This window comes from Drosophila busckii, chromosome 4 (genome assembly GCF_011750605.1).
Source record: "Drosophila busckii strain San Diego stock center, stock number 13000-0081.31 chromosome 4, ASM1175060v1, whole genome shotgun sequence".
In the NCBI taxonomy this organism is placed as follows: domain Eukaryota; kingdom Metazoa; phylum Arthropoda; class Insecta; order Diptera; family Drosophilidae; genus Drosophila; species Drosophila busckii.
In genome coordinates this window covers 852,714-875,755 of record NC_046609.1, presented here as the reverse complement: position 1 = coordinate 875,755, position 23,042 = coordinate 852,714, and the positions used below count along the sequence as shown (strand labels likewise).

Sequence of the window (23,042 nt, the reverse complement as noted above, 5' to 3'; positions counted from 1 at the left end):
ACGTACAGATTTTTGAGTTCGATAAGCACAATTTCAAGATTTTGTTCGGAAAATAGAAGTAGTTAAATATTTGAGATCTGACAACTTTGAATCTGCCTGAATACTATGAATCTAATATAAATTGATTCAACTTGCATGTACTCAGTTTTGCTCATTTTGAAAAGAATATTTCTATTATAATTAAGATTATAAGGATTCATATTTCTGTGTCACGGTACAACATTAAATTTGTTAGACTTGGACAGACACACCAAACTATAAAAATCTATATACTATCTATATAAATAATTTGTCCTGACTGACATGTAATAATAATTGGTGATAAAAGCCGATTTCTGAAATGTGTACTAAATTCTATATAATAATCCAAAGTTTCTTCACAGGAGCATTTCCATTTTGGGTTTGCGCCGGAGAATCAGGGAAAACTGCAAATGATAAAAATCTTAAATTTTAACTAAAAATCTATACGAAATAATATCTATATTAATTTGATTTGATTTGAAAAAATTTAAATTTACGAAGTGACAAGAGATAATTCATTTTGTAAAATACATTTATTGAAAACTAATTTTCTTTATATTCAAATCTCACAGACGTACAAAAGGTACATATCTTTTAAAGCTTTCTAATGCAAAATTAGTAACCCGTGAAAGAATAAAAAGTTATAAGGAAAATAACGGAATTAAATAGGACGACTTTTGTAGTTATGTACTTCTATTTTCCAAAGAAGTGTCGTTTCACTCGCCCCGTAGATTAATTGTGCATTACACCCTGTGAAACTATTTGAAACACAACAGTGTTCCTCCCTTACGTTTAATATCTAAATTCTATTGGTAATAAACTTGCTCAAAAAATTCTGCCTCCGGGCCTATAAAAAATAATAATATGGGAAAATATTGTTTGCTTTTCTTGCATTTGATCAATCTTTTTATTAAAACTAAAAAACAGGATATAATCAATAATTTCCGAAAATTATGATTTGGAAAAATGGGAATCTTATAATTGGTAGACAATATGCTGGTCAGCGATGTTTGTCTTGTGAACATTTCACTTTAAGTAAACTGGTTTAATAAAAATAAGTATCAGAAAGTTATTAAAATAGAACGGGTCATGAAATCATGAAACTTATTTAAAATCATTAATTTTGACACTCAACAGTTTTGCCAAAACTTCGGGGAAAAATAGGCGGTCATAAAACTCACTCTGTGTCAGCGCAGTGTAGTTTTCCATTCACATCTCCTTTGCAATCTTGGATGATACAGCCCAAATACTACTACTAGTGATACTATTTTCAATTGTTTATAAAAATGTCAAAGTGGCGTGGCAGACTCCATAAAGTATACAATTATTGTGAGCAAGGCAACGCATGACTATCTTTGGTATGTATGTATGACAATAATACTCTTAAACAATGAGCATAATTTATTAACAAATTTGAAATACGTGCATTTGTGCATGATAAACTTTGTGTTTGTGGGCAATAATTCAAATATACATGACTAAATTTAACTGATTTAAAATATTATTGTTTTTTTTTTGTTGTTAATAACTTATTTGTGAACATATTAAAATCTGTATAAGAAATATCTGTATAAAAAAAGCTCTTACTCTAGCTCTTAACTGAAAATACATACTACACAGTGAGAGTACTTTACGTGTTTTACGAAAAATTGCAGTTAACCTTTTGGGTCTATATATAAAAGCAATCCGATTTAAATGAAATTTGACTACTTCTCTTAGAATACAGATTAATTCATCGGTAAAAAAGTTTTGTTTTTATAGAGTTTCAGAGCTTAGTGGCAAAAACAAAACAACATTTAGTTAGAAAGATATTGTGTTCATAAAAATAATCAAGAATTTTTGACTTAATTGGGCCTCGCCTTCACCACTTCTTTCCACAACAAGTGTAAAATATAGAAAGTTTATGTATATATATCATTATTTCTCGTGTAGTTATTGACCGATGTCTTACCATCCCACGAAAATAAATTTGTTAGATTTTGACCATTAGCTTTTTGAAATATCAAATATCAAGATTCCAGCAAACTCAAATTTGTCTGCAGACGGTAGAAAAACATCGAATGGGTATCCTTTGAAACTAATGGAAAATAGTACACAGAAATCTTAAATAGACATTTTTGATTGCTCACAAATAATTATTGATAACCTAATCATTATAGTGCAAGTTTTATTAAGTTTCGAGGTGAATCAACTCACTCATATTAATCAGCTGTTTACTCTGTTGTTTTTTTCTTAACTATTGTTCATGCAAAGATGCCTCGAACTCTGTCCCTAACAAGACTGCTAATTTGGATTTTTCTCCGACAAATCTTAATTTTATTTTGAGGGTCAATTTAGGGACAAATTTGATAACGATTATTTAAAATATATATAAAAGAACAAACTGTAAATTGTCAAAATTACTATTTGAATTACTGCAACGGTTCACTGAAAACCTAGTGATCTTGATGCCCGTGTCCCACTTTTTGTGACACTTTGATTACATAAAGGATCGCAGCAACGCACGCACGCGCATACACACATTACAGGTAACGTCACAGCACGATGTCATTTGTTGAAATTTTTCTGAGATTATGTTGCTCATACATACGGACGGATAGATATGGCTCGGTTAACTCAGTTTGTCTTGCTGATCAGGACTATACAAATATATACCTATACTGTAACGCCTTCTTCTTCCTGTTACATACACTTGTACAACTTTATGATTCCCCATTCCATTTTTTTTGAAAGCAAATGGAAAAGTGTATAAAAAGTCACAATCTGGTGCGTTTATTAGAAAACTTCTACATACTCGTACATATGTATGTTTGTATCCGTATGTACACATTAACATTGCATGCTGATACCCATATGTACATATGTATGTATGTACGTACAATATGTATTCAATATGTATGTATTGCAAACCTGCGCAATAGAATCCACTTTTCGTACATCATGCCTAAATAGTTTATGACGACTTTTCATGCGTTTTTAAGGCTTTTTCAATGATTCCCATTCAAAATAAGGAAGCATAAACAAAATTCTATATTGGCCAGTACATAAGTTACCATAAGCTCTTATTGTGACTATTGACTATAGACAGGACTATGCCATTAGACTTCATCACAGTAATTGTAATAGTACAATAAAAAAACTTACGCTTAGAAGGGCTATATAATAGTTGCTTTAAATCGTGAGGGTTGCATACCAGTTAGTACATAAGTATTATAAGTATATAAATAAAATACATGAAACTGTGTACCTATCGATGAGCTCGCATATACGTACCATACGTTCGAACTTTGTTGCAGTTGCAGTTTTTACGTGCATTTACGTGAAACACTATAAGAGCTCAAATTGAACTCCCTCCAATTCACTGCCGCCACCATTTGTGCAAAACAATGTGCAGTTTACAAAAGTCTTTTCATATGTACAACATACATATGTATGTACAAAAAATATACATATGAAAGTGATATCTAGTGTCCAATAAGTGAATGCACTAGCCTAAATCACATCTCTCTCTCTTAATTTGTTATACAATTTGTGGCAGAATTCCTCACATGTATATAAAAAAAATTGCGTATATACACGTATGTATGTAGCAGAATACTTTGCTAGCTTATTTAACAAGTCAGTGTCCAGTTTAGATAAATATAGAGTTGCCACATAATCATATATATATCACTAGCAAAACAACGATTGAATCAATGTTTTACTCGCTTAATAACTTTAACAAAAATATATGCACTGCAAAATAAAAATCCAGATTCTTATCTAAAATGAAGCTAAAATTAATTTGACCGGAAAAATAAACATGCGCTGCATAAATGTTTGGAGTTGAAAACATTTTCATACACTTTGACTAGTTCATCGTAGCAATCATATGCACGCACACACAAACACAACAGCTTTCGCATCCACAGCACGTATACGCTGTAGCGTCCGTAGAGTCGCTACACTTTGCGTTGGCAGCGACGTTGGAAATGCGCACAGCGCGGTGTCAGACGAGCATGGATATATCGACTCAGCTTGTCGTGCTGATTAAGAATATATGTATAAATACTTTATGGGGTCTGGGGGTTCCATTTATTAAAGAAAAGCTGGGAAAGTGTTGATTAGCTCAAACTTAATATGTGCGTATTTATTGTTGTCACTGCTATTTTTATACACTTTAACATTTTTGTAAAAAAAATGGGAAAGGGTATTATGAAGTTGCGAAAATGTATGTAACAGGGAGAAGGAGGCGTGACAGACCCCACAAAGTATATATATTCTTGATCAATATTTTTCATATTGAATATTAAAGTAATCTGTGCTATGTCCGACATTAATTTATGTGTTATATTGGTATTTCAATGAATTGTCAACCGATCAATAAGGAAACTTAGAAAAGTGGCGACATTTTCTAATTAAAATCGTATATTGACCCATTATTGTAGGCAATAGACTAAAAACTGTTTTAAACAATACAAAATTGCTTGATAATATCATCGTCTTGTTTTTTTGGGTGCGTATTCATCGATTTCAAGTTGAAACACTATTAAGTATATGACTACATAATATGCTTGACTAACATCATACTTAATTTGCTTATTTATTAAAAAAAAAAGTTGTAAAACTTATATATTTTCTGTTTGCAGATATGATTGATCAAGCCTTAGCCCCAGTAAAGCTATTAGGAAAAATACCGGAAATAAAATATTAACAATTGAAAGATTTTAGACTGGGCGATTTTAACGTTTTTGGAGCTTAATTAGAAGGGAGATGCAAGTGGAAAGTTGTTATCAAGCAAACATCCCGCTGATAAGTAATTCCCTCACATTTGCGCTTAGAGTGAGAATATTGCCAATAAGCATAGTTTCAATTCACCCCATTACGAATCATTGGTCAATATTACTGACCCGGCAAGAATTAGTCAAAGCTTTTTACCGAGCAACAGGAAAAGTTAGTTATAAATTGACCGAAAGACAACCAGCTTGCAAACGAATATTCGCAAGGATACAAAAATTCCCAGGTCCTGGAATGGATTCAAATGCTATTGCTGATGAAAAACTGGTCAAATCATTTAAATCCGAAACTGTGCACGAGCAAAAATTAGAGCGTGATACAGATACTAATAGCTCCAATACTTCCCCCGATCCCAGTGTCATTGATGGGAACCACAAATCGGTTGAAACCATCCCACGTATAAGTGCGGTGGATGATAGTGCGGACGTGAGCCGCAAGCGAAAGAAATCTGAGTCGTTAGATTCCAATATTATACAAGTAAATATCGGAACCCGCAAGAGTGAAGACGATCAAGCAACTGTTGCTTATCCAAGTCAACAGGGTAGTTACCAGCAGAATGAATGCAGTGGTCCAGTATTGAGGCGACCATGTGGTAGTCATACTGTAAGTGAGCAAACATCTTCCAAAGGAAATGAGCTTAGTATAACACAATCTAATAAAACTGTCAACAACTGTTCAGGAAATGATACTTATTGTGATACGGCAAGCGTTAAAACAAATGATTTTCATTCTAAACATGAAGAAAAAGGTCATACAAATAAGGAGTGTTTAGAGCAACTATCGGAGAATCAAGAAATAGATGCATATGGGACAGATATATATATAGCACCAGAGCAAGCGCTTGTAACAAGTGTTGAGCTGGTTGTGGCAGCACCAGGAACATCAAGAGGTTCCTCAATACCGTTAAAACAGCATTACGATAATAATCTCCTTTACAATAATAATACATCTGTGGATACATCAGCCGATTCTTCTAATACATTAGTGTCAAATGACAAAACCGATGGTTGTGCACAAGACTCCTCTAACTTGAATGTAAGAATTCCTATACTAGCATTAACAACAACGGCTGATCGACGCAGAGCTATTTGGGCACCCCATGACGACTACGATAGTACACAAAGCGGTGTTATAAATGCTAATGTCTACCCTAAGGAACAGCAGGAGCAGCAGCAAGAACGTTTAAACTCCGCGGATGGGTATGGTGCTCATATTTATCGCAATCAGCATGAAACGCCGTCAACAACAAATCCCCACATCCCTAGCAACATTTTGCATCAAATTGATAAGGAAACCACTGGGACAGAGTCTTTTGATCACATGATTCCCTTGCAGCAACACCATAACATTACACAGCAACACTTTGGCCCACAACATCCGACATATCTTCAAACCCATTTAGAAAGCAATATGTACGTACAAATGCACCAACAACAACATCAAGGAATTCAGGATCCATTACATCAAGAAAGTATGCATCAGCAACAAGATCAACATCAGGCTTACACTAATTACAGTCAACGTCAATATTCTCATGACCAACTGTATGGTATTCATCATTCACATGGACATCAATCGCAAACACAAATCCAGTGCCAACAGCAGCAGCAGGGACATCATCTAGAATGTCAAGCACATATACAACAGCAACAGACTGGCTACCACGATCTTGTAATGGATGAGTTTCGTGAGGATCCTAGCTCAGTATACAAACTGTGAGTAATGTATGAAACACGTCCTTAAAAAAATAAATCAGTTATGCACTCAAATACACACAAAAAATAAAATATAATGCAAATTTATAACATTTCTCAATTAAATATTGCAGAACACTATCGCCGAGCCATCCTAAGCCGGAAAACCAAGATGATGGATATGAAACTAGCGCCGGAGACGTACTAACTCCAAACTCGCATAGTTCATCTACCCATTCAGGAACCACGCAACATCCAATGCATCAAGGAGTTCTCGGGCTAACTCCTGAGACTGTTGTGCATTCTAAGCAGGAAGAGATGGTATCATCACAAAATAATCAGATACAAAACGTAGCTCAGGCGGATACTATTGCACCTCTCTCTGGAAGCCCAAAGCAAACCGGCACACGACATGTTGAAGTTGATCCTTTTAACTTTATAGGTGAAGAAATGCGTATCATGTCACCACGCGATCATCACCATATAGGTAATAATACAGGCAATATATCTGGCTATCCTACTGTTCCAGCAGATTCGTGTACATCAATTTTGTCAATGTCGGAGTGTAGAAATGTTAATCAGACTACTGATATTTACAACATAAAACAGCAACAAAAGCACCATCATCTAAACAGCAAGTCATCCTTTAAGGAGTCAAGTCATGATGTTGAAACTAGTAAGCACTCGTTAGAGGCGGACAACTCTAGCTGCTGCTTAAATGCTATGTCCGTTGTTGATCCAGATACGTTGCCAAAGCGGAGAGGTCGTAAAAAAAAGCTGAATGGTGTTGCTCAAACTATGCAAGTAACACATTCTCAACAAGGGTAAGTACTTCAAAACACATTCTACTTAAAGCCAACCAAATTATCCATAAATAAAATAGCTTAAGATAAGCTTTATTAAAAAAAAGCCATTAAAATAAAAAATGTATTAAACAAATGAATCCTATAATATTAATTAAAATCGTTGGAAAATTGATCAATAACTGTGAATTTAAAAACTTAATTTAAACTTATACATATTTTGTTGTTAGATGATTAAACTTATAGGTATTATTTCCAATTTGTCCTTGTTTTTTATACACTTTGACATTTTTGTAAAAAAAGGAAAAGGGTATTATGAAGTTGCTCAAATGTATGTAACAGGGAGGAAGGCGGAGGCGTGGCAGACCCCATAAAGTATATATATTCGTTGATTAGCCTCGACGAGCTGTGTCGATATAGCCATGTCCGTCTGTCCGTCCGTCTGTATGAGTGCGTGTCTTCAGGCAACTATAAGAGCTAGAGCAACAAAATTTTGTATGTACGTGCTCCAGGACACTACGCTTTTATTATTTTTTATTATTATATTTATTTATCCCCCCCCCCCCTTCCCCCTCCCCCGCAAATCCAAAAAAAACGATATAAAGCATTAAAAAAAAAATCTGAAATAAATCACAAAATTGCCTAGTCAAGCTTTCGACCGATTGTAAAAATTCAGAACGATCGGATAAACAGCTTAGCAATTATTTACATTTCAATTATCAATATAGACAGCGGGGTCACAAGCTGACGCGCCATACAAACGTCGCTGCCGACGCAGCACCTAATAAAAATTAAATTGGCCTTTACGAGCTTTTTTAAAAATACTCATTACTCTTTATGTTGCTTACAGCGATAGCAGTAGCACTGTAGATGCTAACCTGGTAGATATGAAGCCCAAGGAGCGTAAGAAGCATGATAGATTCAATGGGATGTCGGAAGCAGAGGTTATCAAGCGTACTATACCTGATCATCTATGTGATAATCTAGATATCGTTATAGTGAGTTGTAAATTTCGTCCATGTACTTATGCATAGTGCATATTATTTGCACTGTTTAATTGTACAAAATTAAATAAATTTAAATTGTTTTATATTGTGTAATTTATTTCGATAGGTTGGTATAAACCCTGGATTATTTGCGGCGTACAAGGGACATCACTACGCTGGACCTGGCAATCATTTTTGGAAATGCCTGTACTTGTCTGGACTAACAGAGGAACAGATGAGTGCAGATGACGATCACACGTTGTTGAAGCACGGCATTGGCTTCACAAACATGGTGGCTCGTGCAACAAAAGGATCAGCCGATCTTACGCGCAAGGAAATTAAAGAGGGAAGTCGCATTTTGCTGGAAAAGCTCCAACGTTATCGACCAAAAGTTGCCGTTTTTAATGGAAAATTAATTTTTGAAGTATTCTCTGGTAAAAAAGAGTTCCACTTTGGGCGCCAGCCTGATCGCGTAGAAGGCACAGATACTGTAAGCTATCTCCAAATACAAAAAAAAAATAAGTTATGACCTCTTCTATTAAACGTTATTTTTTATTCTTAGTATGTTTGGGTGATGCCATCATCGTCGGCACGCTGTGCTCAATTGCCACGCGCAGCAGACAAAGTTCCGTTTTATACCGCATTGAAGAAATTCCGTGATTTTCTTAACGGTCTAATTCCTCATATGGACGAAACTGAATGTATATTTACAGAGCAACGCATACGACAGTGCTGTGAGCAACAAGATCCCCTTAAAGCTTTGAATAAGGCAAACTCAAGTAATATGGATCTGCCGGCAGATCAGAAATCAAGTCTGATTGCCGGAGATAATACCAGTGCTTGTAATGATCTCGGCAACACTGAATGCTCTGGGCAGCTGGACTACAGTACAAATATACATAATGCACTTAATCGAGATGAATTTGGGTACGTCGGTCTTGAAGAACCGTTACGAAGCAGTCATATAACGGGGAACCAAGCAGCACCAGTAGCGACTGCAATTTCTGGATCAAATGCTGATCAGCACAACTATATACCTTTATATAGGGAGCAACAGCAGCAGCCACAACCAGAAAAAAAAAAGCGGGGTCGGCCCAAAAAAGTTAAGAGTCAGGATTTTATTGATGCAGCGAATAGAACTAAGATCTCAATTAGTAGTCAGCAAATCCCACAACATGATTTTAACAATATACTAAACCTATCTATGATTGGAGCTGCAACAGGAAATGTCCAAGATAATAACAACGACGATGGCCGCCTTACTGGTTGCAGCATTGTTTCTGCTGGAGAGACACCTACCAAAAAAAAGAGAGGCAGGCCAAAAAAGCTCAAGCCCACCCCGGAAAATGTATTGTCATCAAAACAATCTACGAATATTAATACCAATACTACTCCGAGACATCAATTTAATCCCAGCTCATCGTCACAGTCTACAATTGGAGCCTCCGCGAGTATAGCTAGCATGCACACAATTACTATGGAGCATACAGCTACGGGATCACCACAGAACAGTCACCATGCCCCACCGAGTCTTTATAATACGCCTCCTCCATCTCATATATTGTATACTGCTTCTGCATCACCGATGGCGTCTCCAGCACTCAACTGTACTTACTCACACTCACATACGCCGCATACACCACCAGTAACAATAGTAGATCAGCTAGTACTTAGCGATTTAAGTAAAAATCAAAGTCATACCATAGATACTTCAGCTACAGATAGTTTGTTACCCGCTCATCAAAATCCGTCAGCAGCAGGTGGTGGGGTTAGAGTTGGTGTTGGCAATGGGGTAGCGGCACCACATCTAGGGGAAACACCACCACCGAGTTCGCCTAATATGTGTGCTGCAGTTGAGTTTGAGCCGGCAAATCATCGCCGATTAGAAGAACAAGAACAACAAGACCTTGCGATGAGCCAACATGGCTCTAATGTGGTTTCTAGTCCAGCTCGAGATTCTGAGCCTCATTCTCATAGTCAGGAACACTATCAGCATTGGATGATATCAAACCAACATCTGCAATCGACCCAGAGAGTCTCCACAGTCTCGCACTATGAGCAACAGCCACAAAGCTCTGAAGTACCTTTACATTATCAGAGCGATACACAGGAGCATTGGCGTTACGAAGACCAAAGGCATGGCAGTCCATATATCCTTCCTTCCCCGCACCCACACGGCCACCACCATCATCTCCAACAACAACAACATCATCATCATCAACAACAGCAGCAGCATAATCAGCATCAACATAATTTAAGTCCTCAAGTAGGTCAATTAACATCGGACATGTCACGCAAAAGCCTGTCGGGACTTGAGTCTCTAGTCGATCAAATACCAGCAATGAGAGAGCATGAGACTAGCGTTGTATCTTCGGCCACTGCTGCTGCAGCAGCAGCTGCTGTCGAAAGTCGATTATTAGGACTTCACCAGCTACAACAACAACAACAGCAACATCATAGGCGGTGTAATCACGAGAGCCAACCACAAGTCCACCCGGAATCCACATTAGCCCACACCAATGCTGTGATCAATACTAATTTTACCGTAAGCAATCTTGCAGCCTCCTCTGCAAGCATAAGTAATGAAAACAGTACTGGACACAATAGCATCTCAAGCGTGCCACAACTTAATACTAGCAGCGACAACAACACCGAATATGCCAGACATAGTCCAAACGGTTATTCACATCATGCAAATCATTTGATTAGCGCCGCGATTGTAGCTGCTGCTAATAGCAGTCCACATACATCGCCAGGAGGACAGCACAATATACCGCATTCGCATGCAACTCCTCATGCTCATCCACATGCGCATCCTCAAATATATATGGCTCATATGCCGCCTGTTAACTCAATGTATGGGCCAGCTTATGGCTCACAGCATACTCCAAGTCCCGACTACGGGCATAGTCACTATGGAATGCAGGCTGGTTCCACTCCTTTGCATGTTCCCAGTCCTAACTATCCATATGGCCACTATAGTCATACTGCACCCACGCAAGGAAATATTAACTACACGGGGTATCATCATCATGCTCATGGTCATACTCCCCACCATTTAACCGTCTTTGAAAGACTCAAGCCGTCCGACATGAGTGGCTACAGTGGATTTTGATAACAGCAAATATGACAAAAAAACAAATCCAAACAAAAAACACTTGCACTTCAGTAACTGAAGTAATAACAAATATATAAATTAATCTGCTTCATGTAAACATACTTTCATGCCTAGTACATACTTATACTATAAAAAGCTAATCTGAGAGCCAGCAATATCTAGCAATCTCCGGCGCTGCCGTTTTTATGAATTAAATAATAAGATAACCAAAGACTCCGCCTAATAAATTTTGTTCGTAAGCCGACACTTCATACATACAAACATTTATCAACATTTATATATTAACTATATTCAACATACGTATTGTGTATATTATAAAAGAAATAGCACGTACTAACATATCACTTGATATGTGTGACGTGGGAGCTGTTCGTACTTCCAATGTGTAAAATTTTTAATGATCGATTATTTGAGCTTGACTTAATAAAAAACTACAAAAATACTTATTACGCGCACCACATTCGGCTTGCCGAAGACTTAAGTAACAAAAGTATGTGTACTGTATACTGTCAAAAACATACTACAAAAATGTAACTATTTTATAAATAACGACGTATTGAATTAAAAGTAAATTTGTATCTCGCAGGTATTAAGTGAATACAATATAATATATACAAAGTACTAATCGCCATACATATAATAAAATATATAATTAAAAAAATTAGTGAAAACATCAACATAACTGTTTTAACGAGGTGCAATCAATAATAAATACTATACTATATTTAATGTCCTTATGTAATTTTAATGAATTATTTAAATTATATAAATTTTTATTTTTAATTATGGAAGTTTTTACATATACAATAATCCTTTTAAAAACTTGAATTACGTTATAACTTATAAGGCGGCGTTTTTATTGTGAATGAAATATAGAGTTATTTTTTTAGATCTTTGGTAAAAGTTATGAATAAATGATTATCCTGTTCTCGGATAGTAAGAGCGTTTTGTTTTTAAATATTAACTCCATTCTTACACAATAAGTTGTGCAAAACAACGTTGATCATAGTAAAATATTTAAAAAAAAATCATAATGCATGCAAAACAATTGAATGACTCAGGCACGTCCTTATTTTTACCGCATATTTTCCGGTATTTTCAGTCATTTTGTTTATTCTCAAGCAGCAAGACGAAATACCTACGATAATACCGTTAGACAATATTATTACCTTATCGCGACACACTTACACTTTGATATTTTTTTAAATAATGGAAAATCATTCATGGTATAATGAAATTGAACGGATGCACAAATAAAACAGGAGGAAGGAGTTATTATTTTTATATGTTTTCTCAATCGGCAAGACAAGCTGAGTCGATATTGCCATGTCCATCTATCTGTATAAGAAACACGAACTTATTTTATTTATTATTTTGAAATGATCGAAAATCTGCGATGCCATAGCCAAAGTGTATCAAGAAGTTGGCTGCGCCGACCCATCCACCCGATTGATGAATCTCAGCCAGCGAGCGCACTCTAGATTTTATTTTCAAGCTCATGATGAGTATATTGAAGCCACAACCCACTATAAGCTATTTTCTCTGCCAGTTCCTGACAACCAGACAAATCACACAGGTCTCAACCCATACCGTTTCCTGTACCAGAATAAGCACCAGTTCCTGAAACCTTAATGGCGGGTGGCTTTCCCTGGTATTATTTTATGGTATGTTTGCCTAGAGCGCCTCATAATTATTGTTCCAGCAGTGACACCTCGTATGAATGCTGTAGCTACATAGTGATTTGGTTGAGCGAAAAAGGTCTCACCTCAGAAATATCTCTGGTGCTCATGTCTGAAAACTTAAATCAGTTAGATTACTTTTTTTTCTAAAGATATGGGGCAATCTTGATTATCACCACTCACCATTATACTGCTTTTGCTTATTCCTAACTGCTGTTGATCAACGCCTGCATTGTGCCTTCTGTGCAAATATGATACATACGGGTTAGGCAGCCGAAAATTAAAGAACGGCAAGATGTGTTTGTCGCTTGCAGGTGGCAACTTCAGAGCCCGGTAAAATAGACTAAGCGCTTACTAGCCGAGATGGTGAGGGGTGGCTAAATAGAAGGCAAAGCCAAGTAAATTAGTATACTATACTATACCACATTGGACACGAATATGCTATGCTGTTTCGCTACCTGCTGTCGCGTCGCCGTCGCTGCCAATGCAGAAGAGCGAGATAGCAAGCGATATTGTTTCTCGCTTTTCTTATATGCTAGCCGATCGAACTCGCGGAATTTCTTTGGCTTAGCTTCGTTGGTGGGTAAACAAGGACTTTTCTCGGATCTCTGCTGAGGTGTTTGTGCGCTGCTGGTGCCGCAAAGCAATTTTGTTGTTGTGTCGGTGTTGCGTATTTTTTCCCGAGTTGTCATTGGTGCGCGTATGGTCTCCACTTGATTTTTTGTTGTGTGTGCCCCTTGTGCTTAAAAGTGCCCAATTGCGGTTCTCTGGTTCTATCCACATTTCGCATGGTGGCAGTACTGACCATGGTGGACGCGTTGTGTTTTTAGCAGAGCTCCCAAAATATGCTCAACCAAAATTTTACAAGCTGTCTGCTCACTGAAATTACAGGAAAATATTGTACAGACTCGCTCACTCTCTGAACAGAACACTTCTAACTTGTTTCTCTCGTGTTTTCTGTTTTATGCTGATCGGTGAGAGAACACACGAAGCGCTCTTGCGACAACAGTTTGAATGGGATATTTTTGCTCGGCGCTCCTTAACTGAGCCTCGGCAACTGAGCAAAGCGATTTGCGTTCAAGCACAAAGTGTCTTTTTTGTTGTTGTTTCATTAGTGCTTTGTTGTTGCTTTATTTCATCATAGGCAAAGCGTGAAAGGGTGAGAGAGATAGAAATAACAGCTTATAATGCTTGTCCGACTGATCGATTGGATAATAAACTTCGGAAATATTCACATTTTAAATTTCCATATAGATAGTGGAGATCGATTTGCTGATGTCGAAGCTGCATGCATGCGTCGGTGCTCACTAAACCAGCGAAATCGAGCTTTAACACGCAAGCTGCTGTGTGCTTCAGAGAACGGCAAGGGTACACCCACCCAAAAAAATAACATGTTACTAACATGTTGACATCCATACACACAACTGAAATCGCGGCTGCAGCCAGCTATGCATTTTGCCGCGGTAATTTGTTTGGACAGCTACATTTTGTACGCAAAAAAAAAATGTGGAAATTAAGGTGGACGCCGAACTTTTAAATACACTGTTGACTTAGGGGCCGCAGCAAACACACGGTATGCATCATGAAACATTACACACAAAACAGCGACGCGTTCACAGTTGGTCGCTGTAGCGTCAGGCGACGCCGCCGCTACGTCGGGCAGCGTCGTTTGTTGGGCGCGCACGTGCACTCCCGCGTGTCTATATTGAAAATGGTAAATAATTCTAAGTCATTTATCCGATTCGGCTAAATTTGCACATCGGTGTCAAAAAACATGACTAGGCAATTTTGTGGGATTTATTTCAGATTTTTTAAAGTATTTGACTGCCGTTATTATCGTTTTTTTCGATTTCGGGAGAGGGGGGGAGAAATGAAAAAATAAATTAAAGCGGTGTCCTGTATTAGGAGGCACAACATACGCAATTTGGTTTGCTCTAGCTTCTTTAGTTGCTGTGAGAAACACGCACCTATCAGGGACAGACGGACTGGCGATATCGACTAGCACATCCACAAGCATGAGGCACGCGAATACGCGTATGCAAAGATAGAGGCATGTCATCAGACCCAGAGAACAGGCAAAAGGGAAAATTGTGCGCCGCACAATACGATCGGCGGCTGTCAAAAGCATAAGTGAGAAATATTCTCGCTTGCTGTCTCGCACTGGTAGCAGCGCCGACGAGACAGCAGGTAGCGATTTGCACTAGGAACAGAAGGCAAAAAAGAGCGCACAAAATTATGGATTTTTTTTTTGCGTACGTTCGACGGATGGTCTGCTTGACAGTCCTCACAAAATTTTGTAGGCTGTCCAAAATAGCCGCGCAATAAGACAAGTGCTGCAGCCGCTATTTTAGTTGTGTAGTAACGGGATGTCAAGTGTTAGTACATGTTATTTTTTATGGGTGGCGTGTGACTTGCCGTTCTCTGGGTTGCTATAAGTAATGCTTAGTGATGTTGTTCAGAGCCTCGAGTTGTGTTCGCTGCGTACATACCCACAACCTGACTTGTGGCGCCAACATTTAATACACTTTGATAGGGCGTATCGGCAACCAACACACACGCATGCACTCACAACCACATAACACACAGCTAACGCGTCACAGTCGTTTTTCTATATTAAAATGGAAATGTGATATTCCTAAGTTTATTGATCCGATCGCTTAGAAATTTTCACAATCGGTCACATGACTAGGCAATTTTGCGATTTATTTCACATTTTTAAATATTTTCAGATGCCTTATATACCGTTTTTTCGATTTGCGGGGGAGGGGGGAGGAAATAAAAAAATAAATAAAAGAGTGTGTCACTGGGATATGGAGCACCTACATTACCGAAATTTGGTTGCTTACGAGCTCTACTTAGTTGCTGGCAACACGCACTCTAAGACGGACATGGCTTATATATCGACTTGTCAGCTCGTCGAGCGGATACAAGAATATATATACTGGTTATGGGTCTGCAGACTCCTTCTCCCTGTGGACATAGCATTTGAGCAACTCATAATACCTTTTTCCATTTTTTACAAAAATGTCAAAGTGTATAAAAATGTTACATTTTTCATAGTACATAGCAGATTGTTGCACATTTGTAGAAATATTATATTTATATATATATAGTTACGTAATGCTTTAAAAAATAAAATAATTCTTACTACGTCCTGGATATTTCACCATTATGTACATATGCATTTATGTATGTGGTATGTGTTTGTATGTATGTATGTATTATTGTATTAACATATGTATGTGTGTATACCCCACTAAAAAGAGATTATACAGTATCCACAGTATGTACAACGTACATACATATGTACATATACTCTTCTGTGAATAAAACTCTTTTTATCAATGGAGATGAAAACGCATTCAATGATATACAAAGCGTTTCGACGTTAAAATAGACATGTTATATAAATACATAGAATGCATGTATGTATGTGTTCACATATACATTCACATATGTACATACATACATGAATACCCATTTTTAATAAGACTGCGTTGAAGTGATGATGCAAATGCCTCATAAATTTCTTTGTAGGGTATAATTTAAAATCATCGTATAGTACTTCTCACATAAATAGGGAATGTCAGACTCACTGCGTATGAATAATTTCCGATTTCCCATATGTTTGTGTATACTTGAAAGATGCCTACTAGCTTAGAAAATATAAAAAATTGCAACTTTATAGATAAATTCAATATTTTCTGGCATATTGTATGTAGGCAAAGAGTATACTTGTATACACACTTTAGCTTGCGTGGGTTTACATCATTATAAGTATGAGAGCCTGTTTATTTTGTGGTTGCTGCTGAATACGCATTTGCTCTCGGGAATTTCAGTCGAACACGAATTGCTGACCAAGCAGGTTTCCCCTGCTACTCTCGCTAAAGACACGAATAAGAAAAAAAATTCGATGTATTCGCAGATCAGATTGATCTAAAAAAACACAAGCAAACAATTTTTTATAAGCTGTGAAACTTTTAAGAAAAATTAACTAGAATTAAATATATTTTGGATAACTACAAATATGGGACAAATCAAACAACTCAATAATGGAATGGTTGAAATTTAATCTATGAGTGTAACATAAACAATAACTGAGATGACACATACTCACCTCCCAACGATGATTCATCTCTTTTTTATTTAATACGCGGGTTGAGGCCATGTGCTATGAAAATGAAAATTCGTAGTGAGGCAGTACCTTTTGATCCAACATTCCAAAATATTTTTAGATGGGCTAAGATTCAAATAGGAATACAATTTATTGTCAACATAAAAAATGAATTACAATTTGTGACTACTGAAGATGCGCTTAATACATTCACTAAATATATCACCACAAATTATTTCAATAAGAAAAATTTTAAGCATTTGTCATGGAAGCTTCCAAGTATTCCTCATATAAACATTATCGATACTTGTAGTAACAACCTAATGCCCATTTACAAAAAATTGCACAAGCGCAAAACATATGCTATTACGATATCATTGTTCAAATATTTGTCTTACAAAATAACGCAATTATGCCTAGCAAGTATATTTATGTGCTCTTTTCTAATACCCTACACCACATTGATCCAACAAGCGAGTGGACAAGATCTTCCATTGTCGTTTATAAATGTAAACACAAGCCAATTAAACAGTCATCGACAAGATCTAAAAAATTACCAAAATAATCTTGTTCAAAATGAAGATTATTATTCAAAAAGTAATTACTTAATTCAAAATATAAATATCAAAAAGATCTTTATTAACCAAAATAAAAAAAGCAATGTTACAATACTAAATAGGAAACCATCTATGGATATTAACCAAACCAATGATTTTAATAATAAAAAAGTTCATAGTTCAAACAAATATAGTCTGATAATTCTAAGTCAATCTAATAATTATTTAAGTCTAAGTGTTTTGAACAATAAGTCAAGTACAAACTATAAATCAGACTATGTTGGTGGAGGTTTGGCGGTTCTAGAATCAATTCCGATTCGTGTGAAACGATTTATGAATATTACCAAAAATTCACCAAGCATACATGAACCTAACTCCAAAATTAAACAAGGCACATTCGATAATAACGATTTATATCCAAATTCACACAAAAAATTTGTTAATAAGAAAAAACTTCAAAAGCTAATTATGGACGGACTCGGACTAAAGAAGCTGCCTGACATGAAGAAGGTAGGAACGTGTGTTCAATTATTATTAAAAATTATACTTCCTTATTATTTATTCTCATTTTTGACCGAATATGTATTTTTTATTTCTTATTAAAGGCAAACATAAGTCAATTAGAATATGCCACTAAATATATAGAATATTTGGATCGTCTTAAAAAAAGTGGGAACACCTTATACCTGAACGATTCCCTCGGCCTCTCTTCTGCAAGTCTACAAATGTTTAGCGTCGCAACAAGTAGCTTTAAAGACATATCTCAGAAACGTTGGCGCAATAAACGTGCATCGAACAAAAAAGAACACACAAATCAATCAAAAAAAAACTCATACAACAATGATAAAACGAATATTCTTTTGCATTTCCCTCTCAATTCCAGTGATGCCCCCATACACTATGAGAATATAGATGAAGCGAATGTAAGGCTAATGATGGTGTACAGTCCGTCCTTGGCATCGCTTAATTATCGTAAGACACGGTTGCATACAGATATAACCAAATTCGGATCTGGAACAGAAAAAAATAGCCGAAAAATTAATCACTTAACTAGAAAGAAATTTAACTGTAACGGAGACCAGGTACAAAAGTTCTCAATTCAACAAAAGGATAGAAACTATTATCGTAATCGGAACCGTGATCGCGGTCGAAGTCAAATGTTAAATATTAAGCTTTATCAGCTTTTACCAATGACCAAGCGTCAACTAGTTGATTCCAAAACAATTAAATTTGAGACTTCAGAATATGATAGAACAATCGAAGACACCCGAAGTCAGTGGCTGGAATTTGATGTTACAGATACAGTCCGTAGCTGGTTAAACAAAACCCAAGAAAATCTAGGCATTGAGATACAATGTGATAAGTGCAGGAGAATTGGAGCTCGCATTCTGAATGACTTTTCATCATCTAACGGTCATAGTAACCAGAGCGATGACAAAGATGGATTTCACCTGACGCCTGTTCTTAATATCATTGGACAATTGAATAGCTTGTATCATCAAAATAATAATAAAAGCAACAATTATATCTATCATCGTTCAAATTACGGTCATATGAAGAAAGTAAGAAAATGGAGAAATAGTTGCTTTAAAGACCATCAACGTTGCTGCAGACATGAACTTGACGTAGTTTTCAAGGATATTAAGGGATTCGAGTTTATAATACAACCAAAAATATTCGACGCTGGTTTCTGCAGGGGTCGATGCCCTCCGAGGCACAACCCAGCGCACCATCATGCTCTTCTGCAGAGCTTAATATGGCAGCAAGACCACAACAGTGTTCCACGACCTTGCTGCGCACCGTCGAAACTTTCTGAACTAGAAATATTACATGTAGACGAAGATCATAGCGATAAGCTCAAAATTTCAACATGGAGCGATATGCAAATTTTGGAATGTGCTTGCTCATGAATGTCTATCTCAGTCAATCATTAAGTGTAATCTAGCTAATACTCTACAATAAAAAATACATGCAATAACTGTTACAGCACTAATAATTATTTCTATATTTTGTATGCTCATGAGGTAAAAAGCAGAATTTTACTTTTATTATTTGTTCGCGTCCAAGTTAAATAAATATATATATATATATATACATATGTGTATATAGTATTATTTTTTGATGCTGTAATAGATAGGGACTTAAAAAATATATGGATATATTTGAATATTTTAAAAAATTTGATGAAAAAATTTCTTTTGAACTAAGCAAAAAAAAAATAATAAGTAGAATATACTACAGGCAAAATGTTTTCTGATATATATTTAAGTATTTGAAATCTTACCAATAAAGTTGAGAAATAAAGTGAACATTTATTAAAATAATTATTGTTCAGCCTTAATAATATTTTCGTTTTTGGTATTAATTAATTTGGCATATTCTAAAATATGATTTCAGTCATTGTAAAAATTAGTTTAAGAGTTGCTACCAATTACTTAAGAAGTCGAATCCTTTAGGTATTTGAACATCCTTAGGTAGTAACTTACAGTTCTCACTAATCTGGTCTCTAGATTCATTATCATGAAAGCTAGACTCTGTTGATATGGTCAATAAAGTAATTTTTGATCCAAAACTCTCTTTAGCAGATAAATTAATTACATTATTACATACAAATTTACTTGAACATAAAGCAATAGGCTTGGATAAATTTTGATTTTGAGCTGGGTTATTAGAAGCATTTTGTTGGCCGACACGAAGGACTTTACTGGCAACGTCTAAAGGCGATCCTAAGATTGGAGTATTATTGAAAGCCCCCGAAATATTTATTTGTGATTTTGTTTTGAAGCTAAAGGGAAATGAATGTTCGTCACGGTAGGTCCCAATATTCTCATCATGTAGAACTTTCAGTGAAGTGTTTTGATGTATGTATGTTTGTAGGCTCTTCCCGTTAAAGGCATAAATGGTATTTTGGTTGAAATTATTCGTTACTTTCCGGTTGCTTTTAACAATTAATGCATGTTCAACAGGAGAACAATTTATATTTTCAGATTTTTTGTAATACCATATTGATATTTCAGGCTTTATGATTGAGTCATCGACAATAGCGTCGCGTTCTGCAGTAGTTAGGGTACTCCAAATACGGTCATAGGCCGCAGTCACTTCAGCTATATCTTGAGCTATCTGTTCGGCCAAAGGATTTAAGTTTGCAAAGTAGCTAAGAATACATTGTTCCTGAGGCATGTCGGACGGATCTGTGAATAAATATGTGGGTATTATAAAAAAAAAATGCATGAAATAAACAACACATAAATATAAGCACTGCATACGAAGAGCCGAGCTACTGTATGTACATATATATGTACATATAATATGTATGCAACCATTTCATGCAGATTACAGCTATACAAAGAAGGAAACAATCATTGGTTTAGTTAAATGAATAATTAAATAACATGATTTACCTATTTAGTATTACGAAAAATTTCTATACAAATCCAAATTGTTGAAATCTTGTAGTAGTAATCACCAGGACTGTTGGCAGGGCGGAGAACTATCGATAGCACTATCGATATTATGAACAACATTAAGCTGGAGCATTTTACCTCAGCCGAACTGAACTAGTGATGCTTGTACAGAAATTATATAAGTAATAGCCTTTTTGGTAATTTAAGAATCATATGACGACTAACTTAAAAATATTTATATTTTTATGCAGATGACGGGTTGCAGCAATTGAATGTCTTAAAGAAACAGTTATGGCATCGGTACAGGCAGCTGATTGCTGCGGAAATGCTGGCACATAAGTTTCATGACTTTTTTTTGTTGACAATCGTTTTTTTCTCACTTAGCAGGCGCATTCTTAAGTTTTACTCCGTTGCCATCTTACACGGATAGCTCCAAGTCGTGCACGTATTTACAGCTTGCAAATGTGCATCGTTCTGCCCCAGAAGGGCGGCCTTGTGTAGATCTGCTTCCAAAAAAGGATTGCTAAACACATCTCCGCATGGCTGCCTCATTGTCTAAAGCAGCACTTGCATTAAGGAGCTTTGTTTGTTTTTGCACCAGGTTTAATCTATCAATCATTGTAATTTATATATGTAAATACAAATTAGATGCATCAATATGCATTGTTAAGAATTTACCTGGCAGATTTGTTTAAATCACTGCTAGCCACTATAATCAGTCATAAGCTACCTATCAGTACAATTTATATAATATAAATGTAAAAAATAGAAGCGTTTCACACACTCTGTTTAAAAAAAAAACCTTAAATTTCTTAAGCCTTCAATTTCATTCTGCTGTGCTACGGATGAATCCTTTTAATAATTTTGAGGAAAACAAATTAGCTCTAAATCAGCTGGTACCAGCTACCACATTTCAGAATTAATTGCCGAGAAACTTTTATCTTTATTTATGATTATTTATTTAATGTCAACTTTGTCGACGATAAAAGAAAATTATTACAAAAATAGTTAAAGTTAAATTTAAAATAATTTAAAAATGAAGTGTTTGTTTTTGAATTTGATAAGCTTATAGATAGGGAGTGTTAAGCAGACTCAATAATCGATGCAAGGATTGGGGAAAACCCAATCAGGTCTGGGTTAGTGTTAATTATTAATAGTTAAAAAAGTTAAAATAAATCGTTTAATAGTAAGATCAGAGGCCTCTGTGTTGATAATCTGAGAATAATTAATTATGCAAACGTTAAGGAACAAAATTTCGAGTGTGCTCAGAAAACAATAAACAAAACAACAAATATGACGAGTCAATTTCTCTTTAAACTAATTTAATCATAAACATGACAGCTAACATAATCCGATGGGAGATTAATTAAAAGTAGTCGATTAGTATAAGATGGTATATCAACTTCTGGAACCTTGTTAAAGCCTCGAAAGGCAAATAACGAATTTTTTGAACAGATTCAATACTATTCTGTATTGTGGAGACCAAGCACAAGAGCCATATTCCAGACTATTTGACTGTTTGACTATTCATCACCTAATTTATTTTTAGCTATACAACATCAATTATTACACAAATATATCTTTCTTGTCATTACGTCACTTTAAATGTTTATGTATTGTAAGAGCAACAAAATGCAGTATCAGAGTGCCACAGAAATCTCGGTATATATATATATATATATATTCTGACTCAAGTAGATTTTGAAATCTCCTTAACAAAACCGTTCGTGTCAAAGAACTTACAGACATTTCATTTTCGGTGTATTTAGTCTGATTAAACTCGTATTCAAACAAAAATGTATTTTTTGCTTCTGAATATTGACATCTCTGTTGAATTTCTGACCGAAGTGATGGAGATTTTGAAATCATATCACCCAAAATCATCTCGTA

General features: G+C 35.8%; 2 protein-coding genes and 2 long non-coding RNA genes across 6 annotated transcripts; 2 read left to right on the top strand and 2 right to left on the bottom strand.

The window, feature by feature from the left end:
• Positions 1–1,134: 1,134 nt before the first annotated feature.
• Positions 1,135–11,418, top strand: LOC108607335. Of its 3 annotated transcripts, XM_033294640.1 has the most exons (6): positions 4,655–6,512; positions 6,626–6,933; positions 7,024–7,315; positions 8,145–8,292; positions 8,408–8,770; positions 8,843–11,418. In XM_033294640.1, the coding sequence occupies exons 1-6, from the start codon at positions 4,774–4,776 to the stop codon at positions 11,393–11,395; spliced, it is 5,403 nt and encodes a 1,800-aa protein (XP_033150531.1). In that variant the 5' UTR covers positions 4,655–4,773; the 3' UTR covers positions 11,396–11,418. The 3 variants fall into 3 exon arrangements, with proteins under 3 accessions (XP_017853506.2, XP_033150531.1, XP_033150530.1); XM_017998017.2 differs by lacking the exon at positions 8,843–11,418 and adding an exon at positions 1,135–1,379 and having other exon boundaries at positions 4,650–6,512; positions 6,626–7,315; positions 8,145–8,299; positions 8,408–8,616; XM_033294639.1 differs by having other exon boundaries at positions 6,626–7,315.
• Positions 11,419–12,221: 803 nt separating this feature from the next.
• Positions 12,222–13,620, bottom strand: LOC108607358. The gene is made up of 3 exons (XR_001915498.2): positions 13,536–13,620; positions 13,261–13,454; positions 12,222–13,189 (listed from the first exon to the last, which is right to left on the bottom strand). It is a non-coding gene; the product is annotated as an uncharacterized LOC108607358 (long non-coding RNA).
• A 4,265-nt stretch (positions 13,621–17,885) lies between these two features.
• LOC108607336 (bone morphogenetic protein 5) lies at positions 17,886–19,743 on the top strand. The gene is made up of 2 exons (XM_017998019.2): positions 17,886–18,258; positions 18,354–19,743. The coding sequence occupies exons 1-2, from the start codon at positions 18,082–18,084 to the stop codon at positions 19,656–19,658; spliced, it is 1,482 nt and encodes a 493-aa protein (XP_017853508.1). The 5' UTR covers positions 17,886–18,081; the 3' UTR covers positions 19,659–19,743.
• Positions 19,744–20,084: 341 nt separating this feature from the next.
• On the bottom strand, positions 20,085–21,233 carry LOC108607342. The gene is made up of 3 exons (XR_001915491.1): positions 21,150–21,233; positions 21,015–21,087; positions 20,085–20,939 (listed from the first exon to the last, which is right to left on the bottom strand). It is a non-coding gene; the product is annotated as an uncharacterized LOC108607342 (long non-coding RNA).
• Between the last annotated feature and the right edge of the window lie 1,809 nt (positions 21,234–23,042).